At 38.3% G+C, this 19,177-nt stretch overlaps 1 protein-coding gene across 1 annotated transcript; it reads left to right on the top strand.

The window, feature by feature from the left end:
- Window positions 1–8,490: 8,490 nt before the first annotated feature.
- LOC130727307 (uncharacterized) lies at window positions 8,491–9,840 on the top strand (the record flags this gene model as incomplete). The annotated part of the gene is made up of 1 exon (XM_057578414.1): window positions 8,491–9,840. A coding segment is annotated over exon 1 (1,350 nt), but the record flags the coding sequence as incomplete, so codon positions are not given.
- Window positions 9,841–19,177: the final 9,337 nt, after the last annotated feature.

Genomic DNA, 19,177 nt, shown 5'->3' with positions numbered 1-19,177 from the left:
TCCAATCCATCAACTTTGTCCAAGCATAGTCTAGTCTTGTAGTTGAGCTGGTCCTCCTTCTTCTGTGCGTCCGTCTAGTCTTCTTCCTTGATTACTTCGTTTGCAGCATTCTTGGGAATGATGTTTCCATTTGTGATGATATCCCACATCTTGTAGTTGTTGGGTCTGATGAATGTCTCCATATGGTTCTTACAGTATGGATAGTTGATCCCGTTGAAAAAGGGAGGCTTGTTCGTATTTGAGCCGGTGGGTATACATTGATCTTCAGCGGCCATGGATCTTTTCTCTTCACCTTTTAAGATGTTTGTTTCTCAGAGCTGAAGCTCTGATACCAATTGATATCGGAAAAAGTAACACAAGAAAGGGGGTTTGAATTGTATTCGCTAAAAAATTGAGTTTTCAAACGATTATAAGTTTTGAAAGAGTTGCAATCGTTTGGTGCAGCAGCCATAAAAATAGTAAGGTAAAAGACAATAAGCACACAACATTATATCCTAGTTCACTCACGAACGATGGGGCTACGTCCAGTCTTTGGCAGCACCAAGATTTCCACTAACAAGTATCAAGGACTTCTCCCACAACAAGGATTAGACAATACTTCTCCCACAAGTATTCTATTGGACTTCTCCTAACAAGTATTAGACATGACTTCTCCTAACTACAAGTATTATGCATAACTTCTCCTAAGATCTTTTGCAAGATCGTTTGGTTCTACAAGGTTCTCTTCTAACAAGTATTAGACTCTTGAGTTTGTTGAAGAAATAATTCAGATAAAAAGTTCTAGCTTATTTTTCTTGAGTCTGAACATCTTCAAGTCCTCCTTTTATACTTCAAGTGCTTCTTGAATATGTTGAGAGTCGTTTGAGCGTGTAGAGCATCTTGAGCACTAGTCGTTGGATCAAATGGTCTTCTCGTCAGGTGCATTTAATGCCTTGTACTTCTTTGTTGGAGACTTGTTGCTACAATGTGTATCTTTGTCAAAGGTTGGTAGCATTTTGAGCCTTGTTCCAGTCCTTGTGTGCGAGAAAGAGGAAACTTGATGAAATTCTCGTTCGCCTAGACATATGTGTTACACAATATTTAGGACATTGTGTAGAACATTCACACAATAAAACACAGCGTTAAATGTAATGCACAAGTAATAACAACTACAAAGTTAATAACACAAGAGATGGTAACCCAATTCGGTGCAACGTCACCTATGTCTGAAGGGCTTCAACCCGAGAAAGATAATACACTATTATAGATAAGCAGGTACACAAAGATCTTAGTTGAACAACCCATGTTCACAGCCTTCCTACCTATTTCTACCAATGAATTATTACTTATAACTCCCCCTAAGTATGAGACCCCTCTCACTTTCTCTCACAATCACTGCTACAGTGATTGAATCACAAGGTACAATATGGTTGTAGAGAAACACTCTCAATGAAAACACAACAACTCAGTGCTCAAATTAGCAATGGAAGCACATGAGTTGATTACAATACTCAAAACAATGGACTCTCAAAGTAAACCCTACCAACAATCCGTGTAGCAGCTAGGGTTTCTTGCTGAAATAAATAGATGCTCTGCAGGCCTTAGTCTTCAAATGGGATGAGCATCAACAGGTCCATGTAGCAAAAACAGGAACAAATCTTGAAAAGATTTTCTTCCACAAAGCAATAAAACCGAGCAAAAATAATTCAAATACTTGGCTCACATGAATTAATCTTTATTCCTTCAAAAGATTAATTCTCCAAATCATCAAAAGATATGCACAGCTTGTAGCGTGTAATCGCAGCAAATCTTCACAATAAAAGCTTCACGTGAAAACGTAAAGATCTCCCAGCAACCCGAATTACAATGTCATACCGGATGACTAGAGCATTGGGTCACACATCAGACAAAGACAATGTTGTTTGTCACACCATTAAACACATAAAAAAACTTAGGCAAAATGCAGCCAACACTTAGATAAACTTCATCAACACAAAATACTCAACACTTGATTTTGACAACGTTGAACTTGTTCCCTTGAAAAAAGTGCTTTGAGTGATATCACGTGATTCATTGCACTCGATTTCGCTTCTTGAATGTCAGAGGTTTCAAATTGAATGCGCCGCTCATTCTCTAGACATTGTTCTTCCTTCATCAGTACTTAAGACAGACGATGACGATCTTCAATAGATGCAGTCTTCTCTAACGGTCCACTGGCATTGTCATTTTTTGCATAGCTTATCCTGACGCTTGAACTCTTCTCATCTTCGTGATCTTCGTCTCTATTCTTGATCATACGATTTAGCATATTAGACTTCTTTATTCTTAGGTAGTCTGGCTTGAAGCTTTGATCTTTCTCTTTCATTGCTTGGTCAGACGATCCGCAAATTTGTTTTTACTTAGCTTGTGTAGTTTGCCCTGCTACTTTGACTTTTCTTGTACATTGAATGGATTGAACTTTGATTGTAGTCTTGTAGTTTGTCATTTGGCGATGGGAATGTGATTCTTGAAAGATGTTTCCTGAAAAAGAAAATCACATTGAATGTTTGAGTATTTCATTTAAGCTCTCTAAAAAATTGTTATCATTCAAAACATGATAGGCATTGTATGCAGCGTTTGAACTTAACACACGTGACATGGCGACACATTACATGTCTGGTAATAGTGTTCATTCCCTTAGCCAGGAAGCTTAGGCCTCGCTCGTCTTATGTTTTTGGTAAATCCAGAGTTACAAGAGACGATGAAGAGGTTGGACAAGGGAATGTTGCACACCATGAACAGACGGAGTAGGAGAAGTATGAACTCCAAAAATATGTTGAGGAGTAGATTGAACAATAAAAGGCTCATACACAGGATAAAGTGGAGTCAATGAAGGTTGTGTAAGAACGACTATTGATAGAAGTGAGTGATCAGTTCAATGCCTAATCACGCTTCTTAGACTAGGCACAACAGGAAAGTCATAGCTTTGCTGAATGGGAGAGAGTTGATTTCACTCTTAGGTCTACTCCAGCTATTGATTCGCTTCTCCCCACTCATGCTTCTACTGTTCAACGTACTGACCCATGCTTCATTATACTCTACTTACTGCTGATGAGTCTTCTTCACATGCGGGTTTAAATGTTGACAAGGATCCTCCATATCCAATTTATGGAAGTGATTATGATGATGAGGACTGATAATAAACGTGAGCTACCACCGCTTGAGAAAAAAATTTGTATTCCACCAACAACTTTTTTCAATAACAATTTTGCCAAAAACATTTCACTTGGTAATGTCGGATAGTACAGAAAGTCTTTATCCGTCGATAAATTACCAACAGTTTACTTCCATCGGTAACTTACCGACGAACATAGACCACCAGTAAATTATCGACAATCATTGACCGTAGACAAATTTTCGAGGGCTTTTGAAAGCCTTCGGTAATAATAACCGACGAGCTATAAACCAAGATCTAATGATCTTCTTTTGTTGGACGTCGGTAATATGGTCTTACCAACGGCCTTTAGTCACCGATAAAATGAGTTTTTATTGTAGTGAGAGATTACATCTATATGACTTATGATTAATGGGGTTATATGGTTTATGTGTTTCAATTTTGGTTATGGAGTATGTTGGTGTTTTAAGATTTTGAGAATGTTACCCCTCCACAAAGGCAACTGGTGAGTTGTTGATGCAAAAGAGGAAGAGGCTTGATTGGACACATTGTGCAGCTTGTGACGTCTGAGGCCGACGAGGGCGGGGAGTGATCGCCGGTGTAGTGAGGCACGGACAAGGAGCGGCTCCTGGCAGGCTTCTAGGCGAAGGGGCACATGAATGAACCGATCTCACACCCGAACAAGAGGTATTCCGAGACTGTGTAGGGATGGACTATACAGTTGAGGAGGGCATAAAAGATTTGATTGGTACTACTCATGACAACAAGTTGCAACTTCTTTTCGGGGGCCCAACTCATAAGAACTCCATGGTTAAGTGTGCTAGCCTTGGAGCAATATTATGATAGGTGACCTCCTGGGAAGTTTTCTCGGGAAGTGCGCAAGTGAGGACAAAGCGCGCTGAAAAGACTCGTGTTGTTAGCGTGAGGCCAGTCGTCAGATCAGGATGTTACACAGCTCACTGCATAAGCTTCATGCTCAAGGATTTTGAGAAACAATTACCCCTCCACAAAGAAACCATTGAACAAAAGGTCAAAAAATTAACCATTTACATTCATTCTACGGTTGGCCTCAAAACCCTATTGCATCAATTTACTGAAGGAGCTGATTTGATTAGACCAGGCACCGGAGAAGTATGGAGGTTGGTAGGGCTTATTATATGATGGTCGGGTAGTTCATTTTTTCCGGTATGGAGTGGGGTTCGCTTTCTTCTGGTAGTTGTTTGGTCGTTGTAGGTTTTGTCCGGGTTTTGAGGCTTTGTAATTGTTTTTTATTGTTGTTTGTTTGTTTTCCTTGGTTCGTAGCTCGTTGTTTTCTTTTTTCGTTTTGGCGTTGTATCGTCTATTGTCTAAGGACTTGTTTCTCGACTCCGATTAATATAATTCCCTTTTGCTTTCAAAAAAATTACTTTTTTGTATTTAATACCTATATACAAATCTCTATTATTTTACAGTGATGTCATTACAAGATAATTGTGAATTTACGGTGCTACCAAATACCGTCGTAAATTATGTAAGTTACGTCAGTTTAGCAAGCCGCCATAATGCAAACATGTTACATAATTTTTTTCATAAGATGGTTGTTTAACCGATACAAAATAATTAAAAATGTTAAATACGTGCATATATTGTGTGGTTTATACCGACAATTAAAACAATAAAGGTATTATGAGGTTTAAAACCGCCGTTTTATGAACTAAATTATGGAAACTAGGGCTGAGCACCGGTCGGTTATGGTCGGGTTCGGTTGAAAAATCCATCATCGCAGCAAAGTGATGCCCTGCATATATAGAACCGTTGTCGTCCGCTTGGGTTGTCGGTTTTTTTCGGAAACGGTCGTACTATTTTTGTTCATTTATGGCGGATGCATTAGCGGTTTACAGGAAAGTGCCAGTGTAAGATGAATGACGAAATATATTACGACGTAACTCAAAATCGTCGTTACAGTCAATAGTAGCGGTTTTAAAAACCGTAAATTGCGGATAAAGCCGCCGCCACAATTCTTAAGAGTTTTATTTTAATCGGACATTGTTATGTTCTTTTTTTCACCATCAACTAATCATATTTTAAAAATGTATCATATAAATCAAATAAATAAATAAATAAAATGTGAAAATATTTAAAGTCTAAGTAAATGTATCTTTTTATGTTCTCTTTTTCATATAAATCATATTTTTCTTCATTTTATAAAAATATATTTTAAGTTTATTTATAAAACTAATTAACAAATTATGATTTTTATTTATTAATTAAATAAATTTGAAAAATTATTCTTCAATTTATTTTATTAATAATTTAATTTAAATTAATATTAAGCTTAATCTGATTTTATAAGTTATGATTGAAATAATACTTTGATTAATTAAATGACCTTTTGAAAAATTTAAAATGATTTTTTCATAAATACTTTTATTTTAATCTCAATATAATTAGTGATATTGCACCCTATAATACTGCCATATTTCGGTGCATTTGATTTCAACCACCTTATTTGTAACAAAAAAAGATTATGTATTCTTTTAATAATGTATTAAAAATTAATCATTTTAATTCTAATATTGTTTCAATTAATCATTAGCGTAATAAGATGTTTGAACTATTATAAAATTAGTTTTATATTAATTAAATGGCTTTTTGGGATTTTCTAAATCTAAGTTTTAATATTTATATTTTATTTTTAATACTGATATATAACATACTATATAAATTAAATATACTTTCACTTAAACATAAATTACTCTCTGTTTAGTAATGTAGCTTGCTACCATTGAACTTTATTTTTTGAAAGATACATTTGAAATTTAAAAGTTGGACAATGTTTTTAATACTTAAAAAGGAATTTTATTAAAAACAATATAATTTTTTTACCAATAAGGTCTTGCCAGCTGGTGCAAATTATGTTTTATTTTAATAATTTATTAAATATTAATTATTTCAATTCTAATAATGTTTCAATTAATCTTTGGTGTAATAAGATGTTTCAAACTATTATATAAATCAGTTTTATATTAATTAAATGGCTATTTAGAATTTTCTAAATAAAATTTTTAATATTTATATTTTATGTTCAATTTATTTTTAATACTGATAAATAACTTACTATATGAATTAAATATACTTTCACTTAAACATAAATTAATCTCTATTTAGTCATGTAGCTTGCTCCCATTGGACTTTATTTTTTTTTTATTTTTAAAAGTTGGACAATATTTTTTAACACTTAAAAACTAATTTTATTAAAAATAATATCATTTCTTTACCAATAAGGCCTTGCCAGCTGGTATGGAGTACTCTTTTTCCTCCTAAGTGTTTTTCCCACTGGGTTTTTCCTTGGGAGGTTTTAATGTGATTTTGCTTGGTATTGCTTATACGTTACTGTTCTTGTATCTGTTTTTGTTTCTCCCAACATTAGAGAGATGTTCTCATGCTCATTTTTTTCATGTTAATAAAACTTCTTGTTCTCGAAAAAATTTCTTTTAATAATTTATTAAAAATTAATCATTTTAATTCTAATATTGTTTCATTTAATCTTTAGCATAATGAGATGTTTCAAAATATTATAGAAATCAGTTTTATATTAATTAATGGTCTTTTGAGATTTTCTAAATAAAAGTTTTAATATTTTTATACTTTATGTTTAATTTATTTTTAATACTGATAAATAACTTACTATATGAATTAAATATACTTTCTCTTAAATATAAATTACTCTCTGTTTAGTCGGGTAGCTTACTACCATTGGACTTTTTTTTTTGAAACATACATTTGAAATTTAAAAGTTGGACAATGTTTTTTAACACTTAAAAATGAATTTTTTTAAAAATAATATCATTTATTTACCAATAAGGCATTGCTAGCTGGTGAAGATTATGTATTCTTTTAATAATTTATTAAAAATTAATTATTTTAATTCTAATAATGTTTCAATTAATCTTTAGCGTAATAAGATGTTTCAAACTATTATAGAAATCAATTTTATATTAATTAAATGGCTTTTTGGGATTTTCTAAATCAAAGTTTTAATATTTATATTTTATGTTTAATTTATTTTTAATACTGATAAATAACTTACTATATGAATTATATATACTTTCTCTTAAACATAAATTAATCTTTGTTTAGTCATGTAGCTTGCTACCATTGTACTCTTTTTTTAAGACATTTGAAATTTAAAAGTTGGACAGTGCTTTTTAATACTTAAAAATGAATTTTATTAAAAATAATATCATTTATTTACCAATAAGGCCTTGCCAGCTCGTGAAGATTATGTATTCTTTTAATAATTTATTAAAAATTAATCATTTTAATTCTAATAATGTTTCAACTTATCTTTATCGTAATAAGATGTTTCAAACTATTATAGAAATCAGTTTTATATTAATTAAATGACTTTTAGGGATTTTCTAAATCAAAGTTTTAATATTTATATTTGATAGTTAATTTATTTTTAATACTGATAAATAACTGACTAAATGAATTAAATATACTTTCTCTTAAACATCAATTGCTCTTTGTTTAGTCATGTAGCTTGTTACCATTGGACTTTTTTTTTTGAAAGATACATTTGAAATTTAAAAGTTGGACAATGTTTTTTAACACTTAAAAAGGAATTTTATTAAAAATAATATTATTTCTTTACCAATAAGGCCTTGCCAGCTGGTGGATAGTTTGACCCATTAAACATTTAGTTCAGAGTTCAAAATACTCACTTAACATGATCTTAGAGCCTTAAGAGATTTGTCTCAATCAGTATTGTTAAGATCAGGATCCAGATCATAGGATATTACAATCTAAAAGAGAGATTTTATTATGCATCACATCAAAGGATCGCCAATCACAGTGATTTGCAGTAGGATTGTGATCTTGACCCCACTCATTAGTGGGTTGGATTTTTAATTGGGCTTTTCGGGTCGCCCCACTTACTTACCCATTGAAAACCCTAAACTCCCAATGAAATCAGCCTCATTTCAATTGAACACAACAGAAACATAGCTCCAGAACCCTTGAGTGTTGAGGCGGCACAAACGCGTTCTGCCCTGACCAAGCCATTACACCGTCACGTGATCATTCGTCTCACCACCGTCAAGCGTTGTTCATCATCCTGTCCTTGGTTCTTCTCACCAGTATACACTCTCCTCTGCGTGGTTCTCTTATATCCTCGGTTAGTGGTTCTTGCCCAACCTTCTTTGTTCTTGTTTAAAGTCGTTTTTTACATGTTTTGTTTTTCCTTCTCTCCTATGTCCTTGTGTTACAATTTGCAGGTTTTGTTTACATGTTATGTGCTTGATTATCTCCTATATTCTTGTTCGTGGTTCCGTGTACAGGTTCTGTTCTTGATTCTCTCCTTTGTTCCTGGTTCAATGGCATCCGGGAGTGGGAGTGCTCCTCTAAGTTCAATAGATGATAGGGGGGAGAGGGTTCAAGCAAGGGATAAGATCTCCCCTAAGAATTCTTATGGATTAAGAACAGATGTGGCTTGGGAACATGGGGTTTCTGTTGATGGGAGTAGTAGAAATATCCAATGCAAATATTGTCTGAATGTTTACAAAGGAGGGACTACTCGATTTAAGCATCATTTGGCAGGGATAGGGAATGATGCGAGAGCTTGCAATGTTGTACCTGATGATGTTAAGATGAAAATTTATAAGATTCTTCATGACTTCAATACTAAGAAATTGAAGAAGGAAAACACAACAAAGTATAATGGAGATAGAGGTGTTCAAATTAGCGAATCGGGAAAAAGGAAATGCGATGAGCTAGTTGAGGGTCCAAGTGAAGCAAGTGCAACTCGTGCCAAGAGGAGCATCCAATCAAATCATAACAATACATTCAATAAGTGTTTAACTGAAGATGCATGCTTAGACATTGCTTCTTTTTTCTACAATAATGAAATTCCTTTCACTGCCGTGAAGAGTGAAGAGTTCACCAAGATGTGTGAATCAATTTCCCGACATGGTTTAGGATTCAAGCCACCATCCTTCCATGACCTTCGAGGGAAATTATTGAAGAAAAAGGTTGAAATGACTCATAAGGTGTTGGATGAGCACAAAGCATCTTGGAGAAAAACAGGATGCACCATTACGACTGATGGATGGACGGATAGGAGGAGAAGGATGACTATCCTTAACTTTTTTGTAAATAGTCCTAAGGGAACAGTGTTCTTGAAGTCCATTGATGCATCCAGCATATGCAAGACATCTGAAAAGATTTTTCAGATTGTGGATGAGGTTGTGGAGGAAGTGGGGGAGGAAAATGTGATTCAAGTTATCACAGACAATGCTGCAAACTATAAGGCAGCTGGTGAATTGTTGATGCAAAAGAGGAAGAGGCTTTATTGGACCCCTTGTGCGGCTCATTGCATAAACCTCATGCTAAAGGACTTTGAGAAAAAGTTACCCCTACACAAAGAAGCCATTGCACAAGGTAAAAAAATAACCACTTACATTTATTCTACAGTTGGCCTCAAAACTCTATTGCATCAATTTACTGGAGGAGCTGATTTGATTAGACCAGGCACAACACAATCTGCTAGTTCTTACTTAACATTGGGATGTTTGCAAGATAAAAGGGGTGCATTGATAAAAATGTTTGCTGATTTACAATGGAAAAATAGTCAGTTTGCAAAGACTAAAATGGGGAAAGATATTGAGAAATTGATTATCGAAAAGGGGTTTTGGAATGATGTTTTGAATTGCTTAAGGGGTGCTTATGTAAGATCAAGTTTTGATCTAGTAGTACAACTCTATGTTTTGATGATTACAAGTTAACCTTTTGATATGAACAATTGTGGTACTCTAACGTGTTTTTCTGAGTGTGCTATTTACAGGCTCTGACCCTGACTCAATTTCACACAAATCAGAAGCACTGTGTATAAAGGGTAACCCAAGCAACGCTTTCGCATTCACCATGTTCAGTATGAACAGTGGAAAAGCTTCAGAAGATCTGAAGCTATACAAACTCTGATGAGGACTCAGTCGCTAGAAGCTCTGATGATCCAGAAGTTCTGACAACCAAGAAACACTGAAGGTTCAGATGTTCCGATGGTGTAGAAGACTCTGAAGATCCAGAAGCTGAATAGTGGAAACTCTGAAGTCCAGAAGCAAGAAACTCTGAAGGCCATGTTCTTCCCTCTGAGTTCAGAATCAGAAGATACAATGGTCAGAGGATCTGTGCTATCCCTCTGACTCTGATCAACCGGCTTCACAAGTTCCAATACGAAGCATTCCTCTGATCAGAAGTCTCCTAGGTTAAAAGGTCAAGTCGCTATCCAAGTACAAAAGCAAGTGTACCTTCCTGACGACCTACCTAACGTTCTCAGCCACAGCAGAAGCTGGATTTTCCAGAACTGCCCTCCAACGGTAGCATTTCCCATGCAACGCTCAACCCTAATCCTTGGAGTATATATAGAGGCTGAAGATTGAAAGAAGCGGCGAGAAGAAGAAAAAAAATATACAAGAAGCAATACACACGCGCAAGATATATTCTAAGCTTTCTTTCATCTTGTAATTTATTTTAGTTTACACTCAGCTTATTCAGAAGCAAACCCTTGTAAACACCAACCTCAAACAGTTGTTTGATTTTCCTTTAGGAGATCAAGGTTGATCGGATCCTAGAGAAGACTAAGAGAGTGAATCTTAGTGTGAGCTAAGTCAGTGTAATTGTTAGTCACTTGTAGGTTTCAAGTGCAGTTGTAACTCTTACCTGATTAGTGGATTGCCTTCATTCTAAGAAGGAAGAAATCACCTTAACGGGTGGACTGGAGTAGCTTGAGTGATTTATCAAGTGAACCAGGATAAAATCCTTGTGTGCTTTTCTATCTCTATCTTTTGCACTTAGTTCTCGAAAAGATTTGTTAAAATCTTTAAGGTGGTAGTTTTGTACTGAAAACGTTATTCAAACCCCCCCTTTCTACCGTTTTTCATACCTTCAATTGGTATCAGAGCGCAAGTTCTGATTACCACACCTAACAGTGTTCAGTGATCCGGGCCGGTGTGAAAAACAATGGCTGCCACCACCAGTGAAACTCAAAGAGATGGTTACAACGCAAAGCCTCCTATGTTCGATGGTCAAAGGTTCGAATATTGGAAAGATAGACTGGAAAGTTTCTTTCTGGGTTTCGATGCAGATCTCTGGGATATTATTGTGGATGGCTATGAGCGTCCAGTTGATGCAGATGGCAAAAAGATCCCAAGGTCAGAGATGTCTGCAGATCAAAAGAAGCTGTACTCACAACATCATAAAGCAAGAGCAATTCTTCTAAGTGCTATCTCCTATGAGGAGTACCAGAAGATTACAGATCGTGAGTTTGCTAAAGGCATTTTTGATTCTCTGAAGATGTCTCATGAAGGAAACAAGAAAGTCAAAGAATCAAAGGCATTGTCTTTGATCCAAAAGTATGAATCCTTCATCATGGAGCCAAATGAGTCCATTGAAGAAATGTTCTCCAGATTTCAACTGCTTGTAGCTGGCATACGTCCTCTCAACAAGAGCTACACAACAAAAGATCACGTCATAAGGGTCATCAGGTGTCTTCCTGAAAGTTGGATGCCTTTGGTGACTTCAATAGAGCTCACGAGAGATGTTGAGAATATGAGTTTAGAAGAACTCATCAGCATTTTGAAATGCCATGAGCTGAAGCGCTCAGAGATGCATGATCTGAGGAAAAAGTCCATAGCCTTGAAATCCAAATCTGAAAAGGCTAAGGTTGAGAAGTCAAAGGCTCTTCAAGCTGAAGAAGAAGAATCTGAAGAAGCATCAGAAGATTCTGATGAAGATGAGCTGACTCTGATCTCCAAGAGACTCAACCGCATCTGGAAGCACAGGCAGAGCAAGTTCAAAGGCTCTGGAAAGGCAAGAGGAAAGTCTGAATCCTCAGGTCAGAAGAAGTCATCAATCAAGGAAGTCACTTGCTTTGAGTGCAAAGAATCAGGGCACTACAAAAGTGACTGTCCAAAATTGAAGAAGGACAAGAAGCCAAAGAAGCACTTCAAGACCAAGAAGAGTCTGATGGTGACATTCGATGAATCAGAGTCAGAGGATGTTGACTCTGATGGTGAAGTCCAAGGACTCATGGCTATTGTCAAAGACAAAGGAACAGAGTCAAAGGAAGCTGTTGACTCTGACTCAGAATCAGAAGGAGATCCAGACTCTGACGATGAAAATGAGGTATTTGCTTCCTTCTCTACCTCTGAACTGAAACATGCTTTGTCTGATATCATGGATAAGTATAACTCCTTGTTGTCTAAGCATAAGAAGCTGAAAAAGAACTTATCTGCTGGTTCTAAAACTCCTTCTGAACATGAGAAAATCATATCTGATTTGAAAAATGATAACCATGCTTTAGTTAATTCTAACTCTGTGCTTAAGAATCAAATTGCAAAGTTAGAAGAAGTTATTGCCTGCGATGCCTCTGATAGTAAGCATGAATCTAAGTATGAAAAATCTTTTCAAAGATTCCTGGCTAAAAGCGTAGATAGAAGCTTAATGGCTTCAATGATCTATGGTGTAAGCAGAAATGGAATGCATGGCATTGGCTATTCTAAATCAATTAGAAATGAGCCTTCGGTGTCTAAAGCTAAATCCTTGTATGAATGCTTTGTTCCCTCTGGTACCATATTGCCTGACCCTGTACCTGCTGAAGTTGCTAAAAACCCTCTTAAAAAGGGATCTTTCTCTATGACTAAATATCATGCAAATATTCCTTTAAAATATCATGTTGAGACACCCAAGGTGATCAGAACCTTTGGGGTAACTAACAAAAGAGGACCCAGAAAGTGGGTACCTAAGGACAAGATTATCTATGTTGCAGATATCCTTGATAGCTCCACTGAAACACCAATCATGGTATCTGGACAGTGGATGCTCGCGTCACATGACGGGAGAAAAGCGTATGTTCCGAGAGCTGAAACTTAAGCCTGGAGGCGAAGTTGGCTTTGGAGGAAATGAAAAGGGTAAAATTATTGGTACTGGTACTATTTGTGTAGATAGTAGTCCATGCATTGATAATGTTTTATTGGTAGACGGCTTAACACATAACTTATTGTCTATAAGTCAATTAGCTGACAAGGGTTATGATGTTATATTCAATCAAAAGTCCTGCCGGGCTGTAAGTCAGATCGATGGCTCTGTTCTGTTTAACAGCAAGAGGAAGAACAACATTTATAAGATCAGATTATCTGAGTTGGAGGCTCAGAATGTGAAGTGTCTTCTGTCTGTTAATGAAGAGCAGTGGGTATGGCATAGACGGTTAGGGCATGCCAGTATGAGAAAGATTTCTCAGCTGAGCAAGCTAAACCTTGTCAGGGGCTTACCCAATCTGAAGTTCGCTTCAGACGCTCTTTGTGAAGCATGTCAGAAAGGCAAATTCACAAAAGTCCCTTTCAAGGCAAAGAATGTTGTCTCAACCTCAAGGCCGTTAGAACTTCTGCATATCGACCTGTTTGGACCAGTGAAAACTGAGTCTATAGGTGGCAAGAGATATGGGATGGTTATCGTTGATGACTATAGCCGCTGGACATGGGTAAAGTTTCTAACCCGCAAGGATGAGTCTCATGCTGTGTTCTCTACCTTCATTGCTCAAGTGCAAAACGAGAAGGCTTGTAGAATTGTGCGTGTCAGAAGTGACCATGGTGGAGAGTTTGAGAATGACAAGTTTGAGAGTCTGTTTGATTCCTATGGAATTACACATGATTTCTCTTGTCCCAGAACTCCTCAACAAAATGGTGTTGTTGAGAGGAAGAACAGAACTCTTCAGGAGATGGCTAGAACCATGCTCCAAGAAACTGGCATGGCTAAGCACTTTTGGGCAGAGGCAGTAAATACAGCATGTTACATTCAGAACAGAATCTCTGTGAGACCAATTCTGAATAAGACTCCTTATGAATTGTGGAAGAACATAAAACCCAACATTTCTTATTTTCATCCTTTTGGCTGTGTTTGTTATGTTCTCAATACTAAGGATAGATTGCATAAATTTGATGCTAAATCTTCTAAGTGTCTATTACTTGGTTATTCTGATAGATCTAAAGGTTTTAGATTTTATAATACTGATGCTAAGACTATTGAAGAATCTATTCATGTTAGATTTGATGATAAGCTTGACTCTGACCAGTCAAAGCTAGTTGAAAAGTTTGCAGATTTAAGCATTAATGTTTCTGACAAAGGCAAAGCTCCAGAGGAAGTTGAGCCAGAGGAAGATGAACCAGAGGAAGAAGCTGGTCCCTCTAACTCACAAACTCTGAAGAAGAGCAGAATCACTGCAGCTCATCCTAAGGAATTGATTCTGGGCAACAAAGATGAACCAGTCAGAACCAGATCTGCCTTCAGACCCTCTGAAGAGACCTTGCTGAGTCTGAAAGGATTGGTGTCCTTAATTGAACCCAAGTCCATAGATGAAGCTCTTCAGGACAAGGATTGGATTCTGGCCATGGAAGAAGAATTGAATCAATTCTCCAAGAACGATGTTTGGAGCTTAGTGAAGAAGCCTGAGAATGTCCATGTTATTGGAACGAAATGGGTATTCAGAAACAAGCTAAATGAGAAAGGAGATGTAGTCAGAAACAAGGCAAGGCTAGTTGCTCAAGGCTACAGCCAGCAGGAAGGAATAGACTACACTGAAACATTTGCTCCAGTAGCAAGACTGGAGGCAATCAGACTATTGATTTCTTTCTCAGTAAATCACAACATAGTTCTACATCAGATGGACGTAAAGAGTGCCTTCCTAAATGGCTATATCTCAGAGGAAGTCTATGTTCATCAACCCCCAGGTTTTGAAGATGAAAAGAAACCAGACCATGTGTTCAAATTGAAGAAATCACTCTACGGTCTGAAGCAAGCTCCCAGAGCATGGTATGAGAGACTTAGCTCATTCCTTCTGGAGAATGAGTTTGTAAGGGGTAAAGTAGATACAACTCTCTTTTGCAAGACTTATAAAGATGATATCTTAATTGTGCAAATTTATGTTGATGATATTATATTTGGTTCTGCTAATCAATCTCTATGCAAAGAATTTTCTGAGATGATGCAGGCTGAATTTGAGATGAGTATGATGGGAGAATTAAAGTACTTTCTGGGAATACAAGTTGATCAAACACCAGAAGGAACATATATCCATCAGAGCAAGTACACTAAAGAACTTCTGAAGAAGTTCAATATGCTGGAATCTACAGTGGCCAAGACTCCAATGCATCCAACATGCATTCTGGAAAAAGAAGATATGAGTGGTAAAGTATGTCAGAAGCTCTACCGTGGCATGATAGGTTCACTTCTGTACTTAACTGCATCTAGGCCAGACATATTATTTAGTGTTCATTTATGTGCTCGTTTCCAATCAGATCCAAGGGAAACCCACTTAACTGCTGTTAAGAGGATCCTAAGGTATCTGAAAGGCACCACTAACCTTGGCTTGATGTATAAGAAAACATCAGAGTATAAGCTTTCAGGTTATTGTGATGCTGATTATGCTGGAGATAGAACAGAGAGAAAAAGTACTTCTGGAAATTGTCAATTTCTGGGAAGCAATCTAGTCTCATGGGCAAGCAAGAGGCAATCAACCATTGCTCTATCAACTGCAGAGGCAGAATATATCTCAGCAGCAATATGCAGCACTCAGATGCTCTGGATGAAACATCAGCTGGAGGATTATCAGATCCTTGAGAGCAATATCCCAATCTATTGTGATAACACTGCTGCAATTTCGTTGAGCAAGAATCCTATCTTGCATTCAAGGGCAAAGCACATTGAGGTAAAGTATCACTTCATTAGAGATTATGTGCAGAAGGGCGTACTTCTTCTGAAGTTTGTTGATACTGACCATCAATGGGCAGATATCTTTACAAAGCCCTTAGCTGAAGATAGATTTAATTTTATTCTGAAAAATCTAAACATGGACTTTTGTCCAGAGTGAAGATAGATCAGAACCTCTGACTATGATACTTCTTGATCAGAAGATGTCTAGTCCAGAAGGTAACTCAATCAGAGTGTGTGTGCCCACTGGTACTGACTCTGAAGCTGAGACAACAACACGTGCGTCAGAAATTCTGATGCATAGTTCCTTGTGCCCGTGTGACAGTCTGTTGTGATTGCGTGTAGATATGCTTATCTCCTGTGTGTGATTGTGTATTTTACTGTTACTGTCTATCTTTAATTTTCAACCGTTGATCTTAAAGTGCTTTTTGAATCAACAACGGTTATTTGATAAAAACCCACTATACACACACGTTCTCTCTCACTTCCGGTTTTCACTCTCGCACTCCCTGCTTTTCAAAACTGCCTCCTTCGTGATTTCTCTCTCGATCTCTCTTCATCCTTCAAACTTCATCTTCTACCTCAAACCTTCAACCTCTTCAAAAATGGTGAGACAAACCAGAAGATCTACTGCAGATGCACCTCAGTTCCCTCACATGGTAGTCGGTTTGGCAACGGGTCAACGGGGCTCTGAGAACCCAGCACAAGAACAAGCTCAAGCTCAAGAGGAGATTGTTCCTATTGCAGAACGGGGCTGTGCCGTTCACTGTGTATTTCCTCCTGAGGAACTCCAAGTCCTTGCAGAATGGAGATTCAACCTCGACAACTTGGCTGCAAATGGGTTTGATCTTCGTCCTGAAGTCCAAGCTCAAGGTTGGGGAAACTACTTCATCGACTTCGAGGACCGGTGTATGAGAAGCTAGTAAAGGAATTCTGGAAGCACGCTGATTGTGATGACACTCAGGTGGTCTCTTACATACTGGGTAGGAAGATCATCATCACGGGAGAAGTCATTCGTGAATCTGCTAGGTGCAGAAACTGCTCATGGGTATCGGTTCTCACTGACGGATCGAAGCTGAAACCCAGAACCAAGGACATCGTCAACAAGGCCCTGTACACCACCTTCAAACCGGGCAAGACGAGCTACAAAGTGATGGACCTTCAACCCAAACTCAGGGTCTGGCACAAGATCCTGCTCAACTGCATCAATCAACGACCAAAGGGCAGTTCTCCAGACTACATCAACTTCAATCAGAAGGCGATGCTGTTCTTCATTCAAGACAAGGAGAAGATCTGCCTTCCCTACTTCCTGTTCTCCTATTTGAAGGAATGCCATCCGGAAGTCTCGCACCACCTCCTCCATCAAGTCAGCCATCAAATATATCCCTTTTGGGAGGCTGATCTCAAGACTTTCTCATTGAAAGCAACTTGGTGCAAGATTTGATCAATGCTGGTTGCACAGAGGACTTGAGCACAATTGTTAGCGATGTCTTCACTGCCAACTCTCTGAAGAAGATGGGTTTGGTCCAGAAGAAGATTGCTCCTGCTCATGAGGACACATCTTCTGAGATCAGAGGAAGAAGAATGCCTCTGAATGACTACCCTCTGTGGACTCAAGCAGACCATCCTGAAGCCATCAGATGCTATGTTGAAGACCTCAGGGCTCAAGGATTCGAGATTGACCTTGATGATTTCGTCAGCAGACTTCCACCAGCTCCAGAGTTTCCTTCTCCTCCCAAGAAGAAAACCAAGAGGAAGATGGTTCTGGACGAATCCTCAGAGGAATCTGATGTCCCTCTGGTCAAGAAGGCGAAGAGCAAGCCTGATGATGATGATGGTGATGATAGTGAGGATGGTCCTCCAAAGAAGAAGCAGAAGAAAGTCAGAATTGTGGTGAAGCCTACTCGGGTGGAACCAGCTGCTGCAGAGGTCAGAAGGACTGAACCTCCTGCCAGAGTGACTCGATCATCAGCACATACAAGTAAGCCTGCACTTACCTCTGATGATGATTTGAATTTATTTGATGCACTCCCAATTTCTGCCTTACTCCAACACTCTTCAAATCCCCTCTCTCCTATTCATGAATCCCAGCCAGCCGCACAAACCACCTCTCCACCACATTCCCCAAGATCTTCATTCTTTCAACCTTCTCCTACTGAAGCACCACTCTGGAATTTGCTTCAGAACCAACCCTCTAGGTCAGAAGATCCAACCTCTCTCCTTACCATTCCATACGACCCATTACCTTCTGAACCCATCATCCCCAATCAACCAGAACCCAAACCAACAGAACCACAACCCAGAACGTCTGATCACTCTGCTCCCAGAGCATCAGCACGTCCTGCTGTCAGAACCACGGATACAGACTCTTCATCAGCCTTCACCCTGTATCCTTCCCCATCAATGTCATTGACTCTCCTCCCTCCAATACCTCTGAATCACTTAGAAAATTCATGGAGGTTAGGAAAGAGAAGGTATCTGCCTTGGAAGAATATTACCTTACCTGTCCAAGCCCTAGGCAATATCCTGGCCCTAGACCTGACCGTCTAGTTGACCCAGATGAACCTATCTTGGCCAATCCTATCCAAGAGGCAGACCCCTTAGTCCACAGGCTCACCCTGTCCTGACCAACAAGAGCCAATTCAACCAGACCCTGAACCTGAACAATCAGTATCTAACCAATCCTCGGTTAGATCACCTCACCCTCTGGTTGAAACTTCAGACCCTCACCGTGGAACTCTGAACCCAATGCTCCATAATTAACATTGGTTCTCCACAAGGTGCCTCTGAAGCTCATAGCAGCAATCATCCAGCCTCTCCTGCACCAACCTCTCCATCATTCCCTATACTCACCTTCACCCACATCTCTCTCTGAGTGCATCAATATTTTCAATCATGAAGCCTCCTTGAGGCTCCGCATGTGCAAGGTCAGACTGACCTCAGTGAGAATGCTGAAAATGTGGCTGATGAGTGGAACAATTTGAGCACTTGGCTGGTGGCTCAGTTTCCCGTTATGCTGCAGCTCCTGCATGCGAGGGAAGTAGAGCATTGAGGCTGCAAAGCAAAGGTTTGCTAGGAGGGTGGCTCTTCATGAACTCGAACAGAGAACCAAGCTTCTTGAAGCCATTGAAGAAGCCAAGAGACAGAAAGAACAAGAAGAAGAAGCTGCCGTCAAGCAGCAGCTCAGGCTGAACAAGCCAGACTTGAGGCAGACGTCTTGAAGCTGAGGCTGAGGCAGAGCGACTTGCACCAGTTCTGTTTACTCTGCTGCTTCTGCTTCCATTCCAGAACCTCAAGCTGCTC

This window comes from Lotus japonicus, unplaced genomic scaffold (genome assembly GCF_012489685.1).
Source record: "Lotus japonicus ecotype B-129 unplaced genomic scaffold, LjGifu_v1.2 AP026983.1".
NCBI lineage: Eukaryota > Viridiplantae > Streptophyta > Magnoliopsida > Fabales > Fabaceae > Lotus > Lotus japonicus.
The sequence above is the reverse complement of the archived record's forward strand: the minus strand, read 5'-3'. Positions and strand labels throughout refer to the sequence as shown.